This window comes from Chanos chanos, chromosome 12, assembly GCF_902362185.1.
Source record: "Chanos chanos chromosome 12, fChaCha1.1, whole genome shotgun sequence".
In the NCBI taxonomy this organism is placed as follows: domain Eukaryota; kingdom Metazoa; phylum Chordata; class Actinopteri; order Gonorynchiformes; family Chanidae; genus Chanos; species Chanos chanos.
This window is the reverse complement of record NC_044506.1, coordinates 9,206,951-9,220,161: the sequence shown is the minus strand read 5'-3', so window position 1 is coordinate 9,220,161 and position 13,211 is coordinate 9,206,951. Positions and strand designations below refer to the sequence as shown.

The following is a 13,211-nucleotide window of genomic DNA, read 5'->3' as shown; positions in this document are numbered from 1 at the left end:
ATATATGTGTGTGTGTGTGTGTGTGTTTCTCTCCCATGTAGCAGAGAGAAAAAAACAACAACAAAAATACAAAAATGCTCATTATACCAATAAAAATCCCTGTGGAATAAACTCAAGAGATTACAGACGTCTGCTGCCAAGTAGGAACATAGCTTTGTAAAACTTTGTGACTGAATTGTGGTTTTGTGACTACTGTGTGGTTTATCATAACAATTCATCACCTTTTTTTTTTTTTTTTTTTCTTTTTGGAGTCTTAATATTCTCATGCTGTCAAACTGAGGGGGTTTGTGCGAATGTTTGTCAGATAAGATAAACATTTCTCCAGAGGTCGGTCATGATCGAGCTATTGTATGAAAGAGCGTTTGACCTCTCCATGTTTACCCAGAATGCTATTGATCTTTTAAAGAATGAGAGGAGACTATTTACCTTCTACTTAGTCACTCTTGACTCATGTCTTCAAAAAGATAAACACAGTATATTTATTTATATATATTCATTCATTCCAGACTAATATATATATATATATATGTATAGTTTATGTTAATGAATGTATTCTGAAGTATTCACAAGTTCTGACGCCCACAGTTTCTTTTCCCATCATGCATCTGTAACAACCCAAACCCAGATGCCAAAACAAAAGAAAACTCTGTGGAAGAAGTCAAAAGTCAAACCATCTTCGAACAAGCTTAAAAAAAAGTCCTTTGTATTGCTCTCCCTGCCCAAAAATCCATGCACACACACACACACACACACAGTCCTGTGACGACACACACACACATCTTCCAGTTCTCAGTTTGACTATGGCCTCTTTAAACCTGATTAAAAGCAGAGAAGTCAGCTGAGCTGTACTTTCTGACTGTGGCCAAGAACCAGTGAAACCAGAACCAGCCTTCTTTCCGGGGTGCCTGAGTCGACTGCAGTTCCTGTGGCAGGTAACTGAGTGTGAGGCCCATACAGCGGTATGAGCAGAGGCCAAGCTCTCTCCTCCAACAGCGCACAGTGTGTGTGTGTGTGTGTGTGTGTGTGTGTTTTGGGTGGGGGTGGGTAACTGGTTTCATACGTGACAGAAGAAGTGTGTGCTAACCTCAGTGAAGTGACTGCCATGTGAGTAAGAGTCTTTTGTGATGGCAGGTATGATACTTCCAGGTTTTCTGGATTGAGACAAAATATATTCTCTCAAATCATAAAGGCATTTTCACATATAAGTGCTGCCCAAAATCTTCTCTCTATCCATCTAGACAGACAGACAGACAGATAGAAATAGGATAAAATATGGGCAGCACCTCTGGGTGAAAATGTCATTCTGTCTGCGTCTCACTCACACACACACACACACACACACACACACACACACACAGGGAGGTCGGAGCTGAGGAGGAATGTGTCATCTATAAATAATCTGGGCAGAGGACTGGTGTATCAGTGGAAAAGTGCTCAGCTAGGGCGTGGCACATCGCTGTGGCGACGGGCCCAGAAAAATCCGCTCCACTGCTAAGTCACTGGGAATTAAAAAGCTGCGTGAAGACAGGAGCCTCGGCCACAACACCACCCCAACCCCCCCCAAAAAAAGGATAATCAGCTCTCTTCCCCTCTATTCGCTTTGTGACAACAGCTTGAGGTCACTCCTTTACAACAGGACAAGTTAAAACCTCTAAACACTCAAAACAACTCTCCAGCCAAAGCTAAAACCGTCAATGTGAATCACCTCAGCGAGACCAACTCCTCTCCTGCAGTCTGAGCCAATCAGAACGCACGGGCAAGAGTCAGCAGGTTGCCATGACTTCTCTGTCACTCTAATGAAAGTATCTGACCAGGTTAATACAGGGGAAGGTGGGGGGTGCGGCCCTTTGGACCCATTTAACTCGACTGCCGCTCTTTAACCCACTTTAACCGGGTGAGTCTGAATTAACTGGCAATCTCACGTCCGGTCCTGAAGGGCCCTGGTCTTACTCCGCTTCTCATGACAACTTTGGCCTCAAAGTGACTGAAGAGTACACAAACACCTGTTTCTCAGGAAAAACAGGAAACCTCTAATTAAAAGGTAAAGGCCAGAGTCACCTGGATTTTAACATGACTGGACTCAGGGCAAACCTATAATAAACGTATTTGTCTGACAAAAAAAAAAAAAAGCTACTGATGCTTCCAAGCGTGCGACTGTTGGATCAGGAGAGAACAGAGTATATTCAAGCATTTTAATCTCCTCTCTGAAGAGTGATGTATGTCGGCAGTAAAAACACAAGCCAAAGTTATAAAAGTAAAATCCAGAGAAACCTGGGCCCTAAAATATCATCCAGAATCATACACAGGAGAATATACCCCTCTCTTGTTTTCTCTGGGGTTTGTGTTATCTTTTTTTATGATAACGGTGAAAACGAAAATTCAAAAATCCATTCAGTACATTGTTCCGTTGCCACAGTTGAACTTCAAAGCTACTGCAAGTGCTAATAAACACTTGCAGTTTGATGTTTGTGTTAGTCTTGCTGCAATTTCTATGTAACTGTTTCGAATGTACCGAGAATTCCCTGACTGTCTGGTGCTTCCGACAAAACACGGATAACGCGGAGATAGAGGTGGTATTCCGAGAGCAGCCGGAGAGATCTGGAACTGTGTCGTTTGTCTTTACTGAAAAATGTTTGCATTGGCACTTGCTCTACACTCACATCCAACAATTCCTGTGAGTGAAGTTCTAAGTAGCGGCTCTATCTGACTATCTGTTTGTGTGTGTGTGTGTGTGTGTGTGTGTGTTTAACTTCATGCTGATAGCACCTTCATAAATTTACCATAAAAACGCTGTGGCTATAGGACTTATCTTGGGGGTGCTGAGGACAGACAATGGCTTTCTGTTTGCTCAGTCATTGCACCGTGGTTCACCTCCCACGGACCGAGAGAGGTTGACAGAAACTGCTTTAACTTATTCCAAAAGACCATCCACCCCCTACTCCCACTCTGAACTCTGGAACTGGGTGAAAGGTAGGCCGGAGGGAAGCCTGGGGTCTAGAGTGGCAAACGCGTCTGCCCAGCAGGGGCCCCTTGATGGGTGAAGAGGCGCTGGTTCCTGATAGTGGTGGTGGGTGTAGGATGGAGAAACTGTAAGGGGGGGGGTATGGGGGTATATGCTTTACCTCTCAGACAGAGGAAGGTGAGGAAGTCTTCGGTTTTGGGTTTGCGTCTGGAGAGGTCCGTGATCTGCGACGCCGGCGTGGGCAGGGAGGGGTCCGTCACCTTTACTGGAGTGGTGTTGGGGGAGTTGGGCTGAGACTGGGCAAATTTCCTTTGTGCTTGCAGTCTGGGCCTGTGGAAAGACAAAAAAAAAAAAAAAAAAAAGACAACAGGAATTAAAACACATTTATATTCTCACACGCAGTAATCCCTTTACAGACACTGTCGGGAAACAGTTTTGGGAGCTCGAATGACAACGCCCGAGGTCGTAAGACTCCTCACGCGGATTTTCGTATCGATAAAAACCTCGACTCGGGCCTCTCGGCGAGGGCATGACTGATTCGGTCGATCCGGATCATTCTCTCAGAGGCTTTGGCTGGCCCTGCCTCTTGTTACGTCGAGCCCGTTCTGTCTTAATTGTTATCACAACAGTTCTTTTTGACTGAAATGACTGGCGGAAGCAAAAAAAAACCAGCCTGACGATAACGCGCGGAGCCTTTGGGTTTCCTCGCCCGCGAGACCCCGAGCAGCACCTGTCAGCTGCCGTCCGCCTCGTAATTGGCGACTTTTGATTCATGTCGAGGCTCTGAAATGTAATTATATTCTCCATTAGACACTGCCAAGACCTCTGCCGCAGCTGACAACAGATAAAAAGTACAAAGGAGGCGTCAAATTGCCGACAGACTTTCAAGGCCAGTTCTCTTTCCTCCCCTCATTCTCTCTCTGTCTCTCTCTACCACTCTCCCTCCCTCCTTCTCTCTCTCTCTCTATGGGCTCTTTTTCTTTTCAGATTTCTCTCTTTCTCGCTCTCCCATCGATGTGATTCGCTTTTTAGATTGATTCCACGGGGGCTGTCTGCCTGACAGCATGGAATACTAAAAACAGAGTTGTACTGAGGAGGACCAGAGCTGGACCTCAGTGCCACCATGTCTCAATCTCCCTCACAACACACACACACACACACACACGCATACACACACACACACACACACACACACGCGCGCATACACACGCACACACGCACACACACGCGCACACACACACACACACACGCACACGTATACAGAGGTGGTAGGATCGTCACACCGTTTCATTTCAGACTCATTTCATCATTCAAGTCAAACTCGATTCCCCCTGTCTTACCCGCATGTTTTACAACAAACAGATTCAGTTAAGAAGAAAAAAAAGAAAAGAAAAAAAGGACAAAACCCATCATCCCTCCTGCACGTACGAATCTCACATTCAATCAGACGCCTGTTACAGACATTTCCCAGCAATCACAAAGCGTTTGACAACGCCCGCCGTGGCATCGCTAATCAATTCTCCCCTCACAAGTGTTGTTTTTCGCCGGCTGGGCCAGATTCTCCCTGGCGATATTTTTATTTTTTTTTCTCTCTCTGTACGCGACTCTCTATCTATCTGAGGGCACGCCGCGCGTACCGTATCAGCCGCCGATTTCTCCTATTACAGCAAACAAGTATGAAATGATGGTACGGCGCGGAGCAGAACGGAGGAGAGCCACTTTCCACCCCTCGCAGAAGGCCTTGACTCTGAGAACTCTAATTACGCTTCAATAACAAACGTGAAGGACACCAAATCTCCTCAATTTGATCCTGCTAAGACACCTCAACCAAAGGAATATGCTTTTTTTTTTTTTTTTCCCCCTCCCTTTTTCTTTCTTTTTTCTGAAGAGGATGCGGTCGAGGGTGGCGCGTCGGGTTGGGTGGCAAACACAGAGATGGAGAGAATCGCAAAGCAGAGCACAGAGAGAGAGAGAGACAGAGGGAGAGAGAGACAGAGGGAGAGAGACAGAGGGAGAGAGACAGAGGGAGAGAGACAGAGGGAGAGAGACAGAGAGAGAGAGAGAGAGAGAGGGAGAGAGAGACAGAGGGAGAGAGGCCATTGAGCGCATTGAAAAGACGCATGGTTTATCCATCTGCACGGGCCGTAAACAGACTGTTTTAAAATAATGTCATTTCAATATAAATCACCACCGCGTCGATAAGCCCGATTGCAGCTGGAGTCTAGTCGCGACCCAGCCATTCGAGGAATAATGTCACTGTCAAAAACGCAGTTGTGTGGGTCAATCTAGGCCAAGATTTAACAAGCTATCAGGGTTACGAGAAGAATATTTTTTCCCCCTTGCTTTGTAAATATAACGTCCATGGCTGTGCAAATGCAGGCTGTTCACTAATGTTTTTAAGCCAGGTCTATGAAATGGAGGAGAGCAATAAAGGCAGGCTCAGCATGGAGACTGGTACATCACACCTGGCCAGACGGGCGGATGTGTTTTCACTGCCAGGGGACATAAACGCTCAGTGCTGCCACACAAAGAGACAGATCCATTTCTCTCCCCCCCCCCCCCCTCGCCGATGTGTCCTAGGCGCTTTCTTTGTGCCAGACCGTAAAAATCTGAGCCCCCCTACACCCACCCACCCCCCGGATCAAGACACCCGCCCGCCTGCCCGCCCGCCCGGACGTCAGGCGGCCACGGTCGGCCGAGGGGGAGCTGGCAGACGGCAGGCAAGCTTGGGCAGAAGGGGGCAGAGGGTGAGGGTGTTGTCAACGCGGGGACCGGTGGTGAGGATTAGACCGAACCCAAGGAATTCGTTCCGCTGGCCTCATCTCTCTCCTCCAGGGAAAGTCAGACAACAGAGAACTGAAACCAGAGACAAGGCAGGACCAGAAGACTGTGTTTCCGCCATAATAAAAGAATACTTCACGTGCTGTTCATACCGAGAGTGAGAGAGAGAGAGTGACTGAGAGAGAGATAAAGAGAGAGAGACAGAGTGAGAGAGTGTGAGACAAAGAGACTTCATGCAGAGCAGCTGTGAAGTGACTCTGTCATGACCTGACTGCAGAGACAAATCCGTGAACTCTGGTCTGCTGACAAACAGAACAATGTACAAGTATGTTACAGATACAAACACACACACACACAAGCACATGCACACACACGCGCACACACACACACAACTACACTTTTTACAGCGACGACAATTAATCAAGCATTCCCCCACGGCATTCATTCTTATGAGATTACACATAAATGAAATGCAGTCTTGGAAACAGATAAGGAGACTTATAGACGTCTAATCATATGACTTCAAGTTTTTTTTTTTGCCAAGATAGACCTAAACAAAAACGTCTTGACTGGCAAAAAAGACATGTGACAACCCCTCCAAAATAACACACCCATTCAACCAAAACTTTTTTCATTTCTAGCACGTCACGACGGAGGTTTCATTTAGTACAAATTAGTCACAGTTGCAGAAAACAGAAGTGAAAAGAGAGAAAAAAAACCAAAAAAAAACGACGAGGGTTGTGAATGAGGACTTTTATGAGTTTCGTCTTCACACTGTTTTAATTAGCGGACGTGTCTTTTTGAGGAGATGAATGAATTCTTTCTAAAGCGTCCAAACGGTTTAATAAAGACGGAGTTAAGTTGCCTTCGAGGCTGCTAAGAGGAGAGATTGGCCCAGTAAAGAGCTGGACCCAGTCACGGTTCAAAGCCTGTCTAGACTAGACAAGGCCCCAGTGACTGACTGCTTTGACGACTCTGCTCATCTTTGCTGTTAGCCATTAACGGGGGATAATAGCCCATTCTGCGGTGCCCACTGGCAAAAACTAGATACTCCCTCTGCTCGGACCACGGGGGAGTATTCAGGGTCAACCAACATGTCATGCCAATAGGGGAAGAAAAAAAAAAAAAAAAAAGAAAGGATCCTGTAGCATATATGCGATATTGGGCACGTGGTTTTAGCCCAGCCTCAGTGTTTTTTGGGTAAGAAAACCGTCACTGGCCGTGTCGGAGTTGTATGGGGGCAGTAAACAAATGGGAGAAAAGCCAAACATGATGACGACGACACAAAAAACGTCCACGTAACCCGAGCTTCCCTGCGCGAGAGAGACGAGAGACGCCCCAGCGCTCAACACACATTCTTTTCAACGCTTTGTCACTTTGCTTATTTTGAAAAATGAACAGCCGGGGACAATCTGCGATGACACTGATATATTCACCCCCCCCCTCCCCCACCACCGCACCCCCACCCTCCATATGTTGAGAGTCCGAAATGTGATCCTCGCCATGGGCCGCTGCTTATTTACTTATAGATTCTCTCGAACGTAGGTGCTAACTGGGCCATGACCGTAAAAGCACTGGATACCTCTGACTCTAATAGCTTTTCAAACACACACGCGCGCACGCGCGCGCACACAAGAGGAGTTCACGGATACTCTCTGAATTCGTGGTTTCTTCTGGTCCTGTATTTTAGGCACCAGAGAAAAAAGCTTAAAGCTGCGCTGCCCCCGTGTTCCCTATTCAACTGGGTACAATGGGGGATTCCTTTCCATTTGCCATAAATTATAGCATAAAAAGAGGGCCCCCTCTCTCTCTCCCTCTTCCACTCTCTCTCTCTCTCTCTCTCTGACCACATCCTCCTCTTCCTCTCTTGTCTCCTCTCCGCCGCGGTGAAGAAGGGCGTGTGGGTAAATTGGGATTGGCTGATGAGGCCGGCCCAGGTTTCTTCTGTTCCATAAGCGCCAGTCACTTGCCGTCCCACAATGCAACACAATAGCCCCGCAGAGCTTCCTGCTTCGGCGTGCTCCTTAATGGGGCAGATATGGGCGCTTTCACAATGCCAGCCTTTTGAATGAGAGGCAAGGCACATACATTATTCACTACTGATAAAAACCACAATAGACTGAGATCATCCGGGGGGTTGGGGGGGGGGTGTAGAAGGAGATCCCGTTACCATGGCGCACCACCCAGGCCGAACGGCACCGCTGCCAAACGCAAGCAAACCACGACGGCCTCATTTGCATGTGGCAAATACCAAATCAGAGAGACATATTAAAAAAAAAAAAAGGCAACTACACTCTCTGAGGCGAGTTTAAAAGAACTACAAAAATGAATAACACGGAATATAAATAGGAAAGACCAGTAAGATAAGTATATAGTTACTATGTTCGCCCCCACCCCCTTCTCTCTGTCTCTCTCTCTCTAGTGCCTGTGAGATTGTACACCTTAATGGTGTGGGTGAGAGCAGAGGTCAAAATGGAGAGTAGGGTACTCTACAACCCATCCCAGCTGGCTACAAAAAAAAAGGAGAGAGAGAAAGAAAGAGAGAGAGAGAGAGAGAGAGAGAGAACACCTGCGAAGGAGGCACAGAAGGAGGGATTACTGCAGGATGTCCTCATTCATCCGGGCCTAATCCACACGCCAGGCCCCTTCAAAGCCCCACTCAGCTCTGATGTTACATGTGGAGCTGCTCTGTGTCATTGATTAGCTTTCAGATGAAGGGCTTGGAGAGAAGGAGCACTCCTACTGCCCGGCCGGAAAGGGAAAAGAAACACGGCCCCAATTCCTGGGACCAGAACGAAGGGTAGGAGTGGATGTGGGTTAGGGGTGTGGAAGAGAAGAGAAAGTGAAAAAAAAAAAAAAGGAGGGGTGGGGGGGGGGCTTTGGTAACCTTCATGTTACCTTGCTTTACAAGCAACAGCTGCTGTGAGATACAGAGAAAAGGGGGATAAAAGTTCACTGTATGTGCTGGCATGCAGCTGGAGACACACACCTATCCCTGTGGAATGAACACACACACACACACACACATTTAGACAATGATGAAGAGGGTTGAGCGTAGCTTTCACAGTACTGCCAAGTCAGGCTAAGTTTATGTCGGACATTCGGTTTATCTGGGATTTCTTTACAGGCAACATATGGTAATGTTTAGCTATTTTCAGCTTTCAAAGACATGATATCACTGTTATCTCACCATACAGACAACCCCTCCTTTGTCCTGTGGGTAAAGTTGAAGAGTCTAAAGTTTCGGCGAACCAAAAATAACACTCAGATAGCAGGGATTTTAGTTCACCAGGTCAGGAACATTTGACCTCACTTAAGGAGCGCTCAACGTTCACTCCATTAGACCCGGAGGGGACCAGGTCTTCCTGAGTCAGCCTCCCCGAGCGTTTAAAGCCAAACCAGTGTCGGACAGCCCACGTTCCGCGGTCGTTCCGCGTCCGGTGTGAAATAGACGGTAACAGGAACGTGAATTTCGCTGCGGAACCATGATCTCAGAGCACATGTATAAATAAACACGCGCTCGGCGAGTTCCGCTGGGTGTCTGAATCAGAGCGCGCGGTTTAAGCTTTCCTGCCTCACCTCATTTAGGAGGCCAGTTAAAGATGGTCGTGTGCTAAGGCACAGAGAGTAGTTTTCTAGATGGACGTGGGGAGGGCGGGGGGGGTGTCGTTGTCCTTCTGCAACCCAAAGCGTGACGGCGCCAGGGGTAAACATCATGCAACTGTGACCCCCCCCCCCCCCAAACTCTGGACCCTATGTCTGCTCCACCCCCCACCCCGCACACACACACACACACACACCCAGCTGCATCAAAGCATTCCAGAGCAGTTAGGATCTCCCATAATCACAGCAGCAGATCCTAAATTTCTCTGGATCTGACCAAAGGAGGAGGGGAGGGAACTGCCCAGGGAGGGGAAGATAGATGGACAGATAGATGGATGGATGGGTGGTTGGTCGGACGGATAGATGGATGGATGGGGCAACGGAGAGGGCAGGCACTGACAGACCCAGGGGCATTTAAAGGTCTGGGGGGGGGGGGGGGTGTTAGAATGGTTTTTTTTGTTGTTTTTGCTTTTTTTTACACATAACGGCATCCAAACATTCAGTGTGTTGAAAGAAGGGAGTGACCACTAAACAAGACAGTGTTTCTTTCAACACTTCTTTTTTTTTTTCATTCTCTTCTTTTGTTGCAGCTGTTGCAGTAACATTTCCATAAAGACACTCTTCAGAGATGACAGCAAAGAGAGAAGGCGAAACCCGGAAAACGGGAAAAGTCATTCCGACGATAAAACCTTGTCTAAAACGTGCCGTAACAGAATACCCCTTGGAAGCACGATCCGGACCTTGGCGATTTGCCACGAAGGCGTCTAACGTTATCTTTCAACGCTCTCGTACATAACGCCGTGTGACAAGGGCAAAACATCAATATTGCCTGTTGATATGAAGGATAAATATCCACTTACGCAGAAAGGATGCTTCACACACACTCAGCGTATCCATTCTGTTTGCACACAGTACACATCTTCTCAATTGGATTTGTCATTTAATGCTAAACGAGAGCGTCTGAAGCAGACACTTCATTTCCAATAAAAAAAAATTTACTTTCATGTTGTTTATTCACATCAGTTCAGTCAACAGTATGACAGCTCTGTATCTCTCTCTCCCTCACCTGGTCTGGGTGTACTGGCACCCATCCATACGTGAACGATGATATTAGGATGCATCTAACATTTCACAGTTAAGTCAACCTGTATTATTAACCATATAATTTATGGCCCACATACAGAACATTCCATTCCCAGTTTGACTAATTTCTGTTTTTTGACTTCAGTAGGTTTTCAGCATTTCCCATGCTAATTAAATCATTTCCCACCCAAAATAATAATCATTACTTTATTTATGTTTATTTAACTACGGAGCTATTGTATAAAGTGGCACCTCTCATTCAGTCTTAGATGCTAAAATCACTTTAACCAATTCGCAAAGTGGTAAACAGTAACGGTTCTGAAACCGAGACCGAACCCGCTGCCTCCGCTGCAGATGGAGCCTGTTGAGCTCTTATTACGTTACTAATGTAACAAAACTCTTTTTCTCATTTCGCAATTAAACACTATAACACATGTAAACAACAAAATTATTATTCTATTTAAAAGTTTAGGCAGTATATATTGTGTTAGGGATGTAACGGTACACGTATGTGGTACAGGACGTCTGGTTAGGTGCACGTTGTGATCCGAGCGAATATAGTCTAGCTTTAACCATGCACGCTAAGTGCATAACTTTTTTTTAAGCTCCGATGGTCAGTCGACCGAAACGTTAGTGAATAAAGTGATACTTCACAAGCTACAGCGTGCCCTCTCTTCTACATTTCTGTATACAGAACTAAAATGAAAAACTAAGTTTCATCTCCCATTCCATAACGGAGCCGTAACTGAATTTGCATGGGCTATGTCAACGATGCAGCTTCTTAAGTATGGCTACCGCAAAGCCAGAGCTTGAAGACCCTCCTGTATCCTTCAGGCCTCCTGTTTGGGAACATTTCGGGTTTCCAGTGAACTACAGTAGCAATGGGCAAAGATACAAGTGGATAAGATACGGGCAGCGTGCCGGCACTGTTCAACTGAAATCAGGTATGTCGCTGGCAGTACGTCGCGCATGATTACTCATTTGAGACGGTATCATCCAAATGTGAATATCACCGGTACAAGGAAAAAACAGAGTGCAAACTGGAAATTATGGCCAGTTTGCCACTGTTTACAAGTTTGTACAAGTTCATAAGTTTACAAGTAAATTCATAATAAATTAAAAGAAATTTCATGCTTTGCATGTCTTTTTTCACTGTACCGAAACCGTATCGAACCGTGACTTCAAAACCGAGGTCCGTATCGAACCGTGACTTTTGCGTGCCGTTACACCCCCAATAAACAGGTACACAAACAATCCCAAACAAGTTGCTCTGGTCCTGTTTGCCTGATAAAAGGCGGGGCCGGCGCGCGCGGCGGGGCGGAGGGGATCGGCGGGTTAGGAGCGGCTGTTCCGACCGGGCTGCGGAGTGGGGATGAGAGGGAAGCAGGTTAAAGGGACGGTTCTCCATGCATCGTTAATGGAGGCCCTTTCTCTCCTGCGCTAAAGCTAAACAGCTCCAGATGGGCCACATGTTCCTGATAAACTCTCCCAGCAGCCTTTGCCAGTGCTGAGCAGCTGGCGCGGAGCGCGGAGTGTGCAGCCAGCAGCACATGTGCCGGTCCTCCCGAAAAAAACAGCCAGGAGAATCCAGAGAGAGAGTGAGGGAGGGAGGGAGGGAGGGAGGGAAGGAGGAGACCGGGGGTGGGGGGATGGGAGGGGGGCAGTGGGATGTTCTCCACCCGATACATGAGGTCAATTCTGCTGGTCATTAAAAATTGTCCTAAACACAACATGATTTAATGGTCTTTTAAAATAAACAAACATTACAACTGTTGCTAAATTTTTTGTTTAAAACAAAAAAAAAATTTTAAAAAAATAAAAAGCTGCCTGAGGGGGAAAAGCAGGAACACAGCTGATGTTGAGAAATCGGCTTGCTTCTTTTTTTTTTTCGACGGACGGTCAAAAAAAAAAATGGTTATTTCGAACAAACCTAACAAAGCAGCCGGCAGAGGCAGTAAAAATTCAACGAGGTCGACTCTTACGGCACCCCGAAGAGTAAAAATCGGTATGTGTTTTTAACAGAGAGAAGAATTTAAATGGCCAAAGTTCCCCTGCCAACAGCTCAAACGGTGCCAAGCATAAGACAAAAGAACTGGCGCTAAATTCTTGGGCTGAATCTTCGTGGTCAGTTAATGTAATCCCTCTCTCTCTCTCTTCTCTCCAACCATCCTTTCATCATGCTGAAATGGAAGACCATGTACAGATAGATGGCGTGGTGAAGACAAGCTAGGCACGTCATTTGCCTGCGACAATGTCCCCCCCGCCCCATGGAACTCAGAATGATTGAGGCTGATTTTAGCGTTGGTTCCCTTGGGACCCTCCACTCTGGGATTTAAGTGTAAAGGTAAACACACACACACACACACACACACTCTTTGTCTAATGTGTTTATTGCTTTTCTGTCTGCCTGTATCCATCTTGGCTAGGAGAGCCAGGAGGGAAGGGCCTTGAATTGACCTGCTCTTGTGACCTCTTGACCCCACACCCCTTACGAACCCTCCACCCTCCCTCTGTGCTTATCAGGTCATCAGTTAGGTGGACACATATACTGAAGGTCAAAGGGGCCAAAAGAAACAAATAAAAATAAATGAACTCCTGGACTCAGTGACAATGCCTCCATTCATCCATACAACAGATTCTCAATCAGACTCCGACGACGGAGCGTTCTTACTATAAAAATAAATTTAGTTACCACGAGGAATTCCATTCTTAACTCTTTCAAGCACCTTCACAGATAGAGAGAGAGAGAGAGAGAGAGATTCTGTGCATTCCTTATGCATGA

At 46.5% G+C, this 13,211-nt stretch overlaps 1 protein-coding gene across 1 annotated transcript in view; it reads right to left on the bottom strand.

The window, feature by feature from the left end:
• jarid2b (jumonji and AT-rich interaction domain containing 2b) overlaps positions 1–13,211 on the bottom strand; it is a 105,427-nt gene that overhangs the window by 24,866 nt on the left and 67,350 nt on the right. The window contains 1 exon segment of the mRNA XM_030788683.1: positions 3,123–3,292. Coding sequence (XP_030644543.1) covers positions 3,123–3,292 — 170 coding nt within the window.